This window comes from Molothrus aeneus, chromosome 9 (assembly GCF_037042795.1).
Source record: "Molothrus aeneus isolate 106 chromosome 9, BPBGC_Maene_1.0, whole genome shotgun sequence".
Classification (NCBI taxonomy): Eukaryota; Metazoa; Chordata; class Aves; order Passeriformes; family Icteridae; genus Molothrus; species Molothrus aeneus.
In genome coordinates, this window is record NC_089654.1 from 14379018 (window position 1) to 14394753 (window position 15736).

The 15736-nt window shown below is 37.7% G+C and overlaps 1 protein-coding gene across 1 annotated transcript; it reads left to right on the forward strand.

The window, feature by feature from the left end:
• Positions 1-1029: 1029 nt before the first annotated feature.
• Positions 1030-14578, forward strand: SPATA1 (spermatogenesis associated 1). Its single transcript, XM_066555879.1, has 13 exons — positions 1030-1065; positions 1929-2035; positions 4991-5108; positions 7127-7180; positions 7271-7598; positions 7711-7956; positions 8410-8536; positions 8685-8745; positions 9340-9460; positions 10242-10367; positions 12196-12365; positions 13397-13495; positions 14373-14578. The coding sequence occupies exons 1-13, from the start codon at positions 1030-1032 to the stop codon at positions 14475-14477; spliced, it is 1698 nt and encodes a 565-aa protein (XP_066411976.1). The 3' UTR covers positions 14478-14578.
• Positions 14579-15736: the final 1158 nt, after the last annotated feature.

Below are 15736 nucleotides of genomic sequence, written 5' to 3' on the forward strand. Positions count from 1 at the left end.
AGGAGGAGTGGAGAGATCTCCTGTTGAGAGCAGGAGAACAGCACCTGAGTTCAGCAGGTGAAAATCCAGAGGAGGTTTGTAACCTCAGAGGGGCTGGAAGAGCCTTCAAAGCGAGAACACCAAGGAAACTCCTAACAAAAAGAGGAAGATGGAAACAAGCATTTTAGCAGGGCCTGTTGCAATAGGACCAGGGGAATGAGTTTAAACTAAGAGAGGGTTGATTCGAGATGAAAGGAAGAAGTTTTTTACACTAAAGGTGGTAAAAGCCTGGAACAGATTAACCAGAGAGGTGGGAGATGCCCCACCCCTGGAAACATTCAAGGTCAGATTGGACTTGGGGGTCTGGACAACCTGGCCAAGTGGGAGGTGTCTCTGCTCACTGCAGGGCTTGGACTAGCTGGCCTTCCAAGGTCCCTTCCAACCCAAACCATTCCCTGATTTTATAACACGTTAGGACAGAACCATGGTTATAGTTTATGGAAATATTTTTCTGACATGGTTGCCCAGCACAGTCACGTTTCCTCAGAACACTGCATTTGGCTGGCACAATGTATTTGCTGCAGTTCACAATAATTATCACTTTATCAGATCCAGGTCCTGCAAGAATCCTGCTTTGTGGGGATTTAGGTCTGTGCCTTTAGGAAAACAGTGGAATTGTATAGAAAGTTGTATACTACCAAAATATTTTCATGAAAGGGGAGAAAATGTTAAGAGGAAATGCTCTAGGGCAGATCTCTTAGAGGCACAGGGCTAGGATTTAGCAATTCCCCCAGTTACTTAGGTGACACTCACTTGTGTAGAAGGTGTGGTTGGTTCTGTTTGCAGTTAGCTGGAAGCTTTCTGCCTCAGCACAGACACAACTTCCGTTTTCATAAGTGGAATGAAGATCAGTAAATGAAAAAAGGATATTTATGGAGTAACTTCTGTCATAACAGATTATCATGAAACTCATTGTTAAAGAATGCTTCAATCGAAAAGAAAATTAGAAAGCCCACCTGGCATTTGCTGTGGTCACATGGAGGGACCAACATGTCATTGAATCAAATGAGACCTCGAACTTCACAGGTGAGTTTCTACTTCTCCACACAGGTTTTTTAGATTTCACAAACAAAAAATAAGAATACATTAAAATAAGGTTCTAGAGTACCAGAGAGGAAAAATATATGTGCTTTTAAAATAGTATATGTAGAAAGAATTATTTTCTAGTTCATATTAAGTAACTCAATACTTGCAGAAGTATTTAATATAGCTTATTTGCATGGCTTTTAGTTAAAGTGAAGTGTATCACCCTAGTCAATACTATCTGATTTTTACTAGAAATATCAAGAGCTGGAAATTAGCAGTGCAACAACTGCCACAGGTCTGAACACAGCCCAAGTGAACCTTGCTCAGAGCCAGCTTAGTTATTCTTTTTGCAGACATTAGCAGGAATATTTTTGTGTTTCCAAGGTAGCTAATATTATTAAAACCAGAAATATTCTGATTTTTTTTCTTGATTACACAGTCAAGTTGTGGTGCTATTTGAATCAAGCTTTCAGGGCTTTGCATTTTTTATGAGATGAACAAAGGTAGGGTTTCAGCTGAGGGATTCTTGTAGTCATGACACTCTCCAGAGTATCAACTGCTTTTGGTAAGATCTCTCCATTGCTGTCACAGTGATACACAGCAGTAGCACAGGCTCTCTATTATCTCACTTCCATTGGGGAGCTTGTTCTAATGTGACTTATTTCAGCTGGCACTCAGTCACAAATTGCTCTGCTGTCCTCTCTCAGAATCTAGTCATCACTGTGAGACAGGGCCTCACTGTTCTAGTCCCTGTGCTAATACCAAAGGAACCATTCCTGCTACACAAATTGAAAGTCCACCTAAAAAAAACAAAGTGTATTGGAAGAGGATGATAATACATTTACATCTGTTTTTTTTTCTAGCTGTTGGAACTTCATGTTTTTTATGTCCCAGCAGAAGTGTGGAACTTCAAGCTGAATACAATTCCTGTAGCTCTTACTAGCAAATTTGTCTCAGCTGGATTTATAAGGTGAGTGTGGTTTTAGGTTTCATGTACATGGTAGGTCCTTCACACTGTCCTTCAGTCCAACTTTTAGTCCAGCTGTTGCTCTGGAGAGCACAGTTACATCTGCAGCAGAAACTTGTTGTCTAATGAAATGTCTGGAGTGTAAGTGGTGAGCATAACGAGCATTATGTTAATTTGTACTGTGTCAGGCATGGTGTAGACATTGAAAAGCACTTCCAGAGCAGTGCTAGTATTTCTGTAGAAAGATTTATATTGTAAAATCATATCTTACATTCTTTCTGTCTCCTTGAGTCTGATTATCAAAAGCTGGAATTCTTTTGGGCAATGGGCCAGCCTCAAGAGAGTGGCTTGATGAAGACAGGGTAGCCTGTCAGTTCCCAGGAGCAGGGCTAGGATGATCTGAGCTCTCAGTCCAGAGAAAGAGCTGAAGCCTTGTTTCTCAAGGGAAAGCCTTACAGCCCATGAACCAGCAGCATTTCCTCTTCTTGAAAGAAGAAAGTGAAAGGCTGTGCACAACATTGTGCACTGTGTGTGCTCTCAGGTAGCTGTTTAAAGGACTTAGTGAAAGAATACCCCAATTCCCAGTCCTAGGCTCAAACCTGGCACAAGGAGCTGTACTTTACATCTGTCAAAACTTTGAAAGTTTTTTTTTAGTACATCTAAACCATTTTGCTCACAAAATCTAGCATCTAGTGTGGTGAGAAGTTGTAGAAAGATCAAATAATGTAAAGATGTGTGTTGAAACTGAGCTTTTACATACACCTTGTCTACATCTGTGCAAAACCTGTCAATTCAGCTAAAACTGCAGGGAATAGAGGTTTTAATTAGTTTAAATTGAGTCTTGTATTTTCCACTTGAGACAATATACAGTGTAGCTGAAAAGACTGACAGCAATCAGGTAGGAGCATGTAGGGCAGAATGTATTCATTCTCACAGCTGCTTCTGTTGAAAGGCTGCTCAAAACCAGAGAAAATAAGAGCATAAACCCATTTTGTTTGCTGTTCTAGTCTGCAGCAGAGGTGCAGAATACATGTCTGAAGTATAACTTCATTTCATGTCATGGACATCTGCCACTGCCCTATATTTTCTAGTGAAAATTTATTTCACTGAGGCATCAAATTAAATTAGGATCCTCACTGATTTCAGTGGGTTTGTATCTACCTGGATATTGTTGCTTGCTAATGACTCTTAGATAATTGCTAATTAATTCTTCTATGGGTACTATGCAATGCTGCAGTACATTAACATTAACATAACTAGTACCTGGCCAGTGAATCATTGTCTTTAAAAACAAAAAATATTTTTAAAAACTTCTTTTATTATAATCCAGGAGAAGGAATGGCTGGTACTCCTGTGGCTTGGATGCTGTTGGTAGCTCTGTTGTTCAGTCAGCTTGACAATCCCAGTGCTGTCTGAGTCAGCTTCCCAAAGGATTCCTAGGTCAAAGTACAGGCCACTTCCATTAGCTGTGAAATTAGAGGAAAATATTAAGGGTGTAATTTTCTTTGGCCCTGAGTTCTTGTTCCCATGAACTTGATTTCTTAGCCTCTGTGAGCTTTTTTTTCCATTCCTCATTCCTCACCATAGAAGCCAAATTTTACTTTTTCTAGATGAGATGGCTGCAATGAACTCTAGTTTGCATTGCTTTTAAAGGGACACCCTGAAGCAAGTGACTTGTATGTGACTGTTTTCTGCCAGCCAGTGGCAGCAAGTGACAGGCTAATATTATTGCATTTTCCTAGCAGCTGCACTGGCAAACAATATTGAGATAAATTTCTGCCCTGTATCTCAGGATCTGGATATCTAGATACTTTCCCCCATTATACATTGTAAATGTGTCCACTCTGCAGACTTTTTATGATCTTGAGGAGGGTCCTCTAAGTCCAGGGTATTTGAAATAATACAATGGCAGTGTTTTTACTACATGCTTGAGCTGTGAACTGAAGGCCTAAAGGGCTGCTTGCAAGTGCAAACAAACCTTGACAGGGTAATGTTGAAGACCTGTTCAAATGGAGGACCTGGCAGGTTCTTGTCTGTACTGTTTGCTGAGAATGGCATGTGCTATCCCCCAAGCTGTGTCTGTGCATTGCTTGAGGAGTGAGAGCTGCCTGGGCCAAAATCATCCTGCCACTTAATCAGAGTGGGTAATTAACAGTCTCAGGCCTGCATTTGTTCCCTGGTTTCTTATATGGCAGCTTAGAACAATTAGAATTGCTTGTGCTGTGCTGCAGTGCTTTGGTATGCCTCTGGCACATTTGGATTTATTGTGCAGAGATGCTTCTTATTCTGTAGTGATTTTTCTACTGAGCTCATTACCTAAATATTTGCATACTTTCAAGTAGTACATTAAATGATGCAATTCATATTTGTGTCAACATTCTCATCCTCAAATCATGGTGGAAATGTTCACAGGGCAGTGTTTGGTTTTTATTTAAAATATATTTACATGCACACATGCACACACCCAACTGTAAATTTGTGCTGGAAAAGACAAAAGCAAAGAATGTGCCTGCTGCTTAAAGTGGACTGTGCTGAGGGCTCCTCTGGCCCTGGGTGCTTGAAGGGAATGTTCAACAGTCCTGGTCCAGCCCCATGAAACTGTGTCACTTATATGGAAGTGCACGACTGTAGCTTCCAGTGGTGTTGTTATTCATCCAACAGCATTCTGAAGAAGTAAATTTCATATTTTGTCTGCTTCCATATTCTCCCTTTGTGTGAGGCTGGAACAATGTGAGTCTTGCTGGTTAATGTTAGGACAGCCCTTTCAGTGCAGTGCTCTGAGTGCCACACCAGACCCTCTGGCCTGTCTGTAACTGAGTTCAGTTCTAGGACACAGTTCCCAGTTTGGGTCATTCTGTCTGTGCAAGCCAGCACGTACAGACCTTCATCTTCCCCCTCCTACTAATTAGCCATCATTATTTGATCTTACAGATGTATTAATGAGTGACAACATTCTAGGGTGTCTCCTCACATCACATTAAGAGTGCTGCGGGAGAGGCTTGGAGAGTACCTGGGTGGAGTGACAGTTGCAGATAAATTCAGATTTTTAAAATGCATTGGGAAAAAACTAGCAGTGGTAAGTTAATTTTTTTTTTCTCCAGTGCTCTTCTGTTTTATAATGTAAAGCAGAGATTTCATTCCTGCAGATGAGATAATATCACATAAAGTAGAGATAACTTTAGGGGCACTGTTAGCATTTCTTTTAAACATGCTGCAGCCTAAGCTGTTGTCAGAGCATATCTGCTTCCCCAAGTGCAAAGGCCAAGCTGGACAGTTGTATTACAAGTACCCTTTAAAGCAACAGGTGTAATTAGTCACCATCCCGTGAAAATATAATGGTTTTGGTAAGTCTGTGCATTAAATATAATAAATCTGTTTGCATTTAAAAAGCCCCAAACCCATAAGGCCATTACTACCTGAACAAGTTTGGGAATAATTCAGTTGACAAAGTGCAATGGAAGCTCAGTCAGAGTTCCTCTAATGGCTCCTGCTGTGACCTGCCCAAAAGCATTTAAGATATCATTCTCTGAATGAAAACTTCTCTGGATGTTCCACTGTTTAGTCCAATAATACAGCCTGAGATGTCAGTAATAAAACCCCTACATGTGTGAATCATAACTGTTCCTCCATCAATTCTACATATATATCTTACAAAGTATAGCTAAAGATTAAATAAACTTCAAAGTTAGTCCAAGTGAAAGTTTGTTCATGTAACACACAAAGATGTAAGTCATTTATGTAAATATAGAATACTTTCTCCATGTCTCATTTCACCTCTTTCTCATTAATTTGGAAACTAACTACAAGCAGGAAATTCGGTGCCTAGTTGAATTATCACTAAAATCACTCTCACAGAGACTAGAATAAATACTAAGTGATATGCAAAAACTAGGTGGAAATACATGAAAAGAAACTTAAAAGACTGTGATACAATCTGAATTGAAAAGTATTCATATGTTTTCAGCGAACTGAGGTCTTCTTAACTGGATGACAATAAGTAAGATGATTCATTTTCATCCTCACATAGTTCAGAGATAAATGGAGAAATTTTCCAGCCTTTATAATGTCAGCAAATGAATAAAATGCTTTATGTTAATAGAGAATTAAAGGTACTGGTAACATACATGAGGATTTATAGAGACAAATGAAAGATACAGTTTTTCTTTGAGGTATTTACTGTTGCTTGATGTTTAACTTTGCTATTATAGCAAAGTGTAAAGCAATAAACCAGCTGCTTTATTTGTTGTTTAGGGTCATGGTAACCTCATTGAATTACATCTCCATGATCAAATATTTGTTGAGTGTTCTCTCCCCTTAGTCTTCTGTTTCACAACTCTAACAATGTAAGCAAAACTAAGAGCTGTGCCCTACTTGCAAGCAGGGGTCTCTTGAATGAAAAGATAAGCATAAACTAAAATCATGTTCATTTGCTCTTCCTTTTTTATATATAACCTTTGTGTTTAATTCAATATAATTATTTGAATGTAAGTTCAGATTTCTTTTCCTTACATTGGAGCAGATCTTTCAAATATTTATTGACTATTTTAGACTTTGTTTTCAGGACAACTGTTTAAATGTGAAACTGTATGTCACAAAAAGAATATGAAGGAAAATGATAAATACAAGAGGACGTAGGATAATATTTGACTTTTTTTCTATATACATTCATATACAATATTTTGCAATACTGTATTAAGGAACTAGAGAAAATTATGCGAGACTCAGCATTTCTGTCCAGATTCAGCTTGAAGCAACTTTTGATAAAGAAAGTTGCAAATTTTCTTTTCCTGGGACTGTTGAATCAGGTCCTTTGAACCATAAGAGAAAGTGCAAAGGAAAAAAAACCATTCAGTACTTGCATGCAATCTTGTGGGTCTGATTAAGATTTTGAAAAATAGACAAAGTTTCAGAACTCTGTCAGAAAATACAAATGTACTCTGAGATACTTTTACCCCATAAAGCCACTACAGATTATAGTGATGGTTATAAAAGAATGCAGTATGTAAAAATGACAATAGAATGCATATGTCACATGCAACACTATTGATGAAAAAAGTGCTGTATTTGTTACACTGCCATACTTTATCTTCCGAGGTGAAAGCAAAGCAGGAAACAGAACTGGAACTCAAGTCATTTGCTCCTCCTTATGTAAGTACTGAATGGTTTGTAAGGTACCATTTTCAGAAACTTTACATTGCACATTTCTTTGTGTCTGATGGATATAATCTGCAATTTCAGGCACTTTATCCTGAATTATATTTATTACTGGGAGTGGAATATTTTGAAGATGTTTATCCATTGCTATCATCACCTCAACAAAAACATCACGTTAGTGAAGAAGCTAATAATAGGTTTGGTCATGGATCAAGATTATCCAGCCTTTCCCAACAGAAACCTGAAAAAGGCAAACCATTTTTAGAAAGTATACAAAGCAGGCATCAGGTAGAAAATCTGGAAGTGCCCAGTCCTGTGGAATGGGGTGAGAAAGAGCCTGTTCCAATTTCACACACAAACAACAAGCAAGACAATAACAACAGGATTCCAGAAAAACAGTTTGAAGAAAAAGGTAAGCTTAACCAGTGTAGTGAAGGAGGGTGGTGAATGAGAAGAAAAATAAATAATATGGTTAACATTTACAGTAAAATAATATCTCTTTCATATTATCAATTATTATGCAGATCAAAGTGGATCTGATGGATCTCTCTTCACACCAAGTCATTCAAATCCTGCAGACCAGGAATCTGGAAAGTGTGACCTGGTATTACACACCTCTGAGCAGAATCATCTCAGCCAAGATCAAGAAGACTGCAATGCTTCTAAGTGGAATGACAAAGCCCAGGGAACTGCTCCAACTCATGTAAACCACAGTGATCAACAAGGCCAGAGTAACCAAAGACCCCAAAATCACATTAAATATCAAAAGGGTACACATGTTTGTTATTGTCTTTTTGCTAAAGCAAAGTAGAGCTAAGTTTTAAGAAATCTGTAATTAAAGTGTAAGTTGGAATAGCACTATGAGAGCAATATTCCATTTTTTAAAAATAATGATATCTTCCAAAGAGATGTGTTTTTACTTTTGAGTCCTTCATTAGCACTGTGTGCTGATACAGAGAAATACTTTACTATAGTTGATACATTTGTCTAATCACCAGAATTAGCCAGATATAAATTCTAATAACAAAAATACCTTTTTTTTCCCCTTGATTTCTTTCTTCTGTTATTCATGGAGCATTTCCAAATCCTAGAGATAACATCACTTGCTGTGTTGATTCACTGACTTTCCAGTACAGGTTAGAAAGCCCAGTCGTTGACAGTCAAAACAGCCTGATTTTTGCAAGTGTAATCTATGTATTTTTGTCATCACTATCCTGTCACAGAACTAGCAAACATGGAAAATAATGAGCACCAAAAAGATACCAAATTAAGAAGAGACAGAACACAGGATGCTGAAATTCTTAAAATAAGGGAAGACCAAACTACAGATTATGTCCACAAAAAACAAAGGTTAGCAAATAATACATCTCCTAAAATAATGGATAATATTAATTCACTGATACAAACTTACTTTATAGACTTCAAATAAATGAAAGAAAAGGAGGGGGAAAACATTTTGGTCAATGAATTTTCACTTGTTTTTTTGATTTTATCTTAGCTTGCAGCAAAACAGAACTAAGAAGACTAGAGTTGGTCTTGGTGAAAAACTGGATAATCAGGTATGTTTTTCAAGGTAACATTCCTAGTAATCTTGAGCAATAAATATAGTCCTCCACCTAGAAACAGTCTAATTTTGTAAAACTGGTGACTCATTATAAATACAAAAGATCTGAGAATAATTGAAAAAAATTTATTCATGCTTTGCTACTTAGCTTAGATTTTTCTAATGAATATCAACTATATTTCTAAACAATTAAAATCTATAATTACAAATTTTAGTTTAGAAATGGGCAGTTTTTGATTTCATAATTAGCAAACCAGGCGGCCATTTTAAGGCCCTTAGCTCCTGGTCTTGCATGGGACTGTCAGTAACTTGGGGGTTATGGGCATGGACAAGAGCCATTAGCAAGAGTCTGTAGTTTTGTCAGTGTGTTCTCTGTGATGGAAGGGTTCAGTGCTCTCATTTTGTTTGCAGAGATCCAGCTGTTTGTAATTTAGTGGTCATGGGTACTGGTAATAGAATATAAAAAATCCTACTTGCAGAAGTCAAATTCAGCCCTCTCATTCACTCAGGCCACTTTCAGGGCATGTGTCTAATGTAACTATTCAGGATTATGGTTATGTACTTATAGTTGTGTCTTTTGACTCTATAGGCAAATGAAAACAAGCAAAATCATCTTACTTGTCCAAAAGAGTGTATTTCAGCTCCTAGTCCACCTTTTTTGGCATTTACTGTAAATCCTGAATTACAAGTTCCTGTAATTCAGGCAGCAAGTGAGTACATGGTTCCAAGAAATTGTAAGGAAGTGAACTTTTAATCAAGACTGAAGACTCAATGAAGACATAAATACCTGCACTATACATGGGTTAATTCACAGTATTGTTACAAATTTTAATTTGTGAATAGACAATTCCAGGTATTTATGATTGCATGGGCTGTCCTAGAGCTTGGCAGGTTCCCAGGACTAGAAAACCCAACTTGTCAAGTGGATGGAAGGAGAAAAGGAGAGAGATGAGATGAAACACTGCAGGCTCAAGTAAGAGTGTAGCAAAGAAAATCACAAGTGGTGTTGCTAAGGGGGAGGATAGTGAGAACATGAGTGTTAGACCCATTGTTGCAGACTAGTGGAAGTCTGAGATATTGTCCTGCAAGCTGGAGTTTCAGGCAAGATTTCTCTACAGTTTCTATTGCAATGTATTTTAAGAAGGAAATAGTCTTTTGGAGGCTTTTTTGGCTTCACTGGCAAGCATTTGCAATGTATGAATATATTTCTTGATTTAATAGTTTTAGTGATACATTGTCTAAACATATAGAAAGATGTTTGTTTGCATGTGTGTGTGAATGCCTGGAGGTATACTGGATTTCCCCCTTTTTCTAAAGTGCCAGCCATTCTGAAAGGTAGATTAAAATGAAATCTGATTAAAATGAAATTGTTTCTACTGCTCTGACAGGGCTTTTGGCATAATTTGTGATGAGTGCATTACAAAAGTCTTGACTGATCCTTTGTACTTATAGTATTCAAATGCTTGCTAAATATAATTGTAATATCTTTAGAAAACAAGATGGCAGAACAATTGCAACAAATGAAGGAAGACAGAAGGCACATGGAAAAAATTAGAGAAGAACTGAGAAAAAACGCTAAAGGGCTACTGGAACAAAATAAGCTGAGGAGATACCGTGGTACACTTTAAATTTATTCTGGAATTTGGACTGATTGAGAAATTACTCTGAAACCAATTTGAAAATATTTGTCTCCTTGTCAGTGAGCTTAATTATAGAGAGAGCAGTCTGCTAACCAATAGCTCCAAGAAGATTCATTTTGTGTAATAGCATGCTACAAAAATTCAAGGTTGCAATGATGTCAATGATGTTCCTTCCACTTTTTTTTTTTTTTTTTTTTTTTTTTTTTTTTGTGGCATGTCTTATAGAGTTAAGGTTGTTCTGGCTTTCCTAAACTATTCAAATTGTGTTTCATGTATGTGCAGTGCTCAGAGAGCTACTGCAGGCTGCTTCTCTCTCAGACCCAGGGCAGCCTGGCATTTCCTAATTCTGCCTTTAGCTTACAAGGTGCTTACAGAGGCTCGTCCTGTGTTGATAGGGCTTCAGGTCAATTGCAGCATAATAATTTTTGTTCCTCCTGTCCAATGGTATTCAGCTTATGACATGGAAGTTCCGAGCCTGTTGTGACAACCTTGACAAACTTTGGTTTTTGACAAGGTCAAATCTCATTGAAATTTCACACAAATTTTCCTAAGAAAATTATTTTCAAGTTCATACTTAAAACTATCTTCCCTAAGTAACATCCCAGTTATACAGAAATGAGATTTAATAATTTTGATGTTTTGAGAGCTTTCTCTTTGTGCTTAAATGTCACTAAGTCATTACTAGTCTCAAATATAACTTGTAGCTTGTTGAAAGGAGAGAAGCCCATTCTTTCAGTTATTCTCTAAGGACACGGCTGCACTGCACCCTGCAGCCTGGGGAATTTGTATTTAAAAACCCCAAACTTGGGTGTGTGAAGCAGTAACTTTGTAGTAGCATGGAGCTGCAATTCAAGCTAGAGATAAGCCCTAAATGGCACCTGCATTGCCTTAAATTATGTTATCCAGTTAGGTAAAATAAAGGTTATTTCACAAGGATTCAAACAGCTTCTGCAGGTTCTGTAAGAAGCATCTGTACCTCTGAATTATTTTTTTTTATCAGACCTGAAGAGTTTTGTAAGTAAGGGCAAGCATGTTTCTTTGTAAGAGCATTTTCTGCAGTAACAGCCATCCAAGTCTGTATTTAATATCCTCCTAAGAGTGCCATGCTGACAGGCACTCTCAGTTACCTGGCACAGAGTCATCCTCCAACAGCTGAGTTCTTTTGGGTGAGTTTCACTTGTCCAGCTCCCATAAACTATGCCTTGAAAGAAGGGATTCATTTAAGACACAGCAGATGTGCAGTGGCCATAAGACTGCCACATAAGGGGCATTTATGTGCCACCTCTTGGTAGCACATTGACAACACAGGAGCAATCTTAGTGAAGTGTAAAGGTTACTAACTGTTTCCCATAATTTGGGATGTCAGATTGAAGCTGTTCAAAATCTCTGGCCATGAAGAGCGTAAATTTTGCCTAAATCTACAATGCTGCATTTTCTGGTACAGTAGAGCTGTGGAATTCAGACTGTGCTGGGGATACCACTCTTCACAGGAGCACCTAGGTGCTGCAGAACAGCCAGGCTGAGTAAACTTTGGGTTTGAACCCTGTGTTTTATCTCAGGGGGCAGATAGACCCTTTTGTGGCAGGTGTTTATGTGAACATTCAGTTGCATTTAGAGTGAATGTAACTTTAGATTACAATGAAGATTTTTTTTCACTACATGTTTATTTTAAAGAAACTTCCTGCCATGTTTCAGTGTGTGCATTGGCCAGGAGAAGCTTGGGAGGTGAGGTGGTCATGACTGTCTTCAGCAGACCTTCTGATAAGGTGAGCAAGACCAAACACTGTTACTGTTCTCCTGTGCAGTGCGTGAGGCATGGAAGAAGAAGTACTTTGAAACCAAGAGAGCTACAGTTTCACTGGAGGACACTTTAAACAAACTGCAACAAGATTTAGAGCTTTACCACCAGAAATTGCTCTTGCAACTGGAAGCCAGAGATAGCCAAAAACGACCAAAGAAAACAACAACCTCCAAGGTATTTCCTTGTATTATTTATTATCTCTTTTTTCACAGTCTGAGGGTTTTTTGATTAAAATATAAATTAAAGAAACAGATTTATCACCACCCAACGACTTGCAAACTAGCTTTAGCTCAATGATCTGAGGGACAGAGTTCCTTCAGGCCATTTGTCTCAAAAAGACTGCAGAAGTGCTTGAATCTGAGCATTTGTTTCTTTCTGCTTTCTGTTGGTACCTTTTTGTAACAAAATCCCCTTCTGTTCAGTGTAGTTAATGGATTGTTCAGTTCTACTTTGTTTCTATTATCCAAGATTTCATACAAGGAGGCAATGAATGTTTGGAGCACACAAAACATATCTGTAGCTTTTGAAGTGGTTGCACTTCAACTGTTGTGCAACTGTGAGTTTCATAGGAAGTTCAGAGGGAACAAAAGAGAAATTATAAAAGAAAAGGAGGAAACACCCTTTCCAACAGTTGTGTCTGCTAATTTTCTAAATGCATTAATGGAAGCAAGGCTGTTGACAAAACTGAAGCTAGCCTAGGAAAAATAAATGTCCCTTTCTTGCATCTGAAAAGCGTGTGCATGTACAATCTAAGAGTGTATATTATATACAAACATGTATTATTTGAGCTATCTTGAAATATCTACTATTTTAAAATAAAAATATTAATCGGGTTGACATTGCATTACTGGCTATGTTCAGACACATTCTTTTGAGGGGCATATCAGGGGTGGGGTTGTTTTGGTCTCCCTGGCTAGGCACTGAGAGGCCTGACAGGAAGGACAGGCACAGGCACCAACCCTGCAGCAGTTCTTAGCGGGCAGCCCCCGAGAAGGGAGCCAGGCTTTGCAGAGCTGTGAGGCTGAGCAAAGGGCGCTCCCCAGCCCTCGTGAGCGACGTGCAGCCAGGCAGGCTTCAGCCAGCTGGGAAGGCAGGGAAGTTGGAAAGAGGTGGTTTGAGGATTGTTTCTGAGTGGTGAAGGAACACCCAGCGAGGGAACAGATTCACTAATGCTGCACCTTGAGGTTTGTTGTTGTTTCACACAGAATTACACAATCATCCGGATTGCTACAGTGCAGCACGAACTCCACCAACTGAGGAGGAAGCTGGAGGATACAAAAATGAGACTCCTAATAGAAATTAAGGTACTGTGCCTTTTAATTAGAACAGTCAAAATGTGGCAATGTATGGAAAAAAATTAGAACTTCTCAATTATTAGATGATGTAAATATTTGCTAAACAGTTCTTGTTTTATGCTGTTAGTTTTAAGGTGTTAGGTGTTGTGACTTTAGAATTTGAGCTAAATTACTCCAGAACACAGGTTATCAAATTATTTGGAATGTATGGCATCCAAACAACTTAGATACTCAATGTACTATGTAAGCTGAGGTTCACAATCTTATTAATACAATTCTAATTACATTCAAAAGGTAATTGAAGAAATACACCTGGTGTGGTGAGGCACTGAGCAGTAATAAATAGACCATAGCTAAAGGAAAAAAAATGGTATAAAGGAAAAAAAAGTCAAAAAACAACAACAACAACAACGACAACAGCAACAACAACAACAACAAAAAGCTGTCTAAGCAGATTGCAGACCTCTTCATCTGCTTTATTCCATGTCACTGTTGCCTATGAATCTTTTTGGAAGGAAGAGGTATTATAGGCCTTCACACTGGACAGCTTTCCAGCTCTGAAAGCTTGAAATGGGAGTGTTCTACATCACAGAGATTGCCCATGCTCCTATTTACCAGGTACTCCAGGGTGGTTGTAATTACTATGACTTCATGACTCCTCCATTGTCTATCAAGGAGTGGAAAGAACAATTATTTTTGCAGTTGTTTCAAAAACATCAAGGCAAATTACAGAACAAAGTAGTGCTAGAACACATAAAATTTCAGAGATGAAAGATTCAGCCATCCTGTATAAAATTCAGTCTTAGTTATATAAACCTATATGCATGTCAGCTCCAAAAAAAGCTTCCTTAAATTGCCATTCCTTAAATGATGGGTTCTTTTGCAGATGAGAAAGCAGGCAGCATCTGATTTACAAGCACTGAGAGCAGAACTGACACAGAAGAAGATTCATTCATCTTTAATTCTCCAGTCCAGAAAATCAGGAATTTAAGATGACATGAGTAACATCTGTGAAGTGTACAGAAGCTCTTTAGTGTATGGAAAAGAGAATTTCAGAGCATTTGTTTGTATGTTCTTGAAGTAACTTTGTAAAAAGACACTAACTATATAAATATTGTGGAATTTGTATACTAGGCTACTGAGGTAATGCAGCTCATTTCTTTTTAAATCTCACTTACTGTAAGATCAGTCAGCTACTTAAACATACAGTTCGAGATAGTAAAATGTCTAAAACTAAGCTGTTATTTTTAAAGTGCAAATTAGTTAATTGTGTAACAATTGTGGAACAATCCAGTGTAACATCCCAGTGGTATGCTGATGTTCTTTAATTAACTACATAGATACTAAGAAATAAACTTAAAATCTGTAGCCTCCTGTCCTTATTTTCAGGCTCACACATTCCATTTTTTAGAAATTATTAAAATATAGTTTCTGTAGAACTACAGCAACAGTAATCCTTTATTTGGCTATTTACTGGAGTTTGTTTTTGTCATTATAAATACGCCTATCTATAAATTAGCAATTTATCATTACTATATTATTATTATGAAGCATAAACAAAATCTCAGATAATCTCACTTTTTTCCATATCTAGCTTGTTTTGCTCCCTCCCTCATTAGGAAAGGCAACAGACATTAAGTATCTTCTGTAGTTTTAAAGCTTGCCTGAAAGCTTTCTCTTGGACTAGTATAATGATGATCCTGGTCCAATTTACACTCTTGCATGTTCTGCCTTTCCTTAATTCCAAGATCATGCATGCCCTGAGATTAACAATTCTCTGAAAGAGGAATCAGAAACCTCTTCATAGGAATTTTTTTCTAGCTCTGCTGTTTTCCTCTTTGCAAACCAGATGTTATTATATTAAGCAGAAGAATAGCATGCTAGGAATTAATCTCAACTAAAAAGCTATCAAGGCTGTATTTATAACTGGAAGTGAAACACTCATGGGGAATAAGTTATGGGATAAGAAAATTATGCAGCTCTCAAAAGAACTAACTTAGAAATGTCTTGAGTCAAACCACCCATTATCCAATTTATTTTCTTAAAGATAGGACTTAACAAAGCTTTTAGTGCTAAAGGATTAAATAAATTATTAAAACTACACCCACTTTTTCTTAATTCAGGGTTGAAGCTCACATTCTCTATTTAAGAATTGTGTCTTATTTAAGATATGAAAGCAGGCTACTAGATACTGGAAAATCAGAACCTAAATTTAAAGTATAGTATTATCAATTCATGATTCTTGACTGC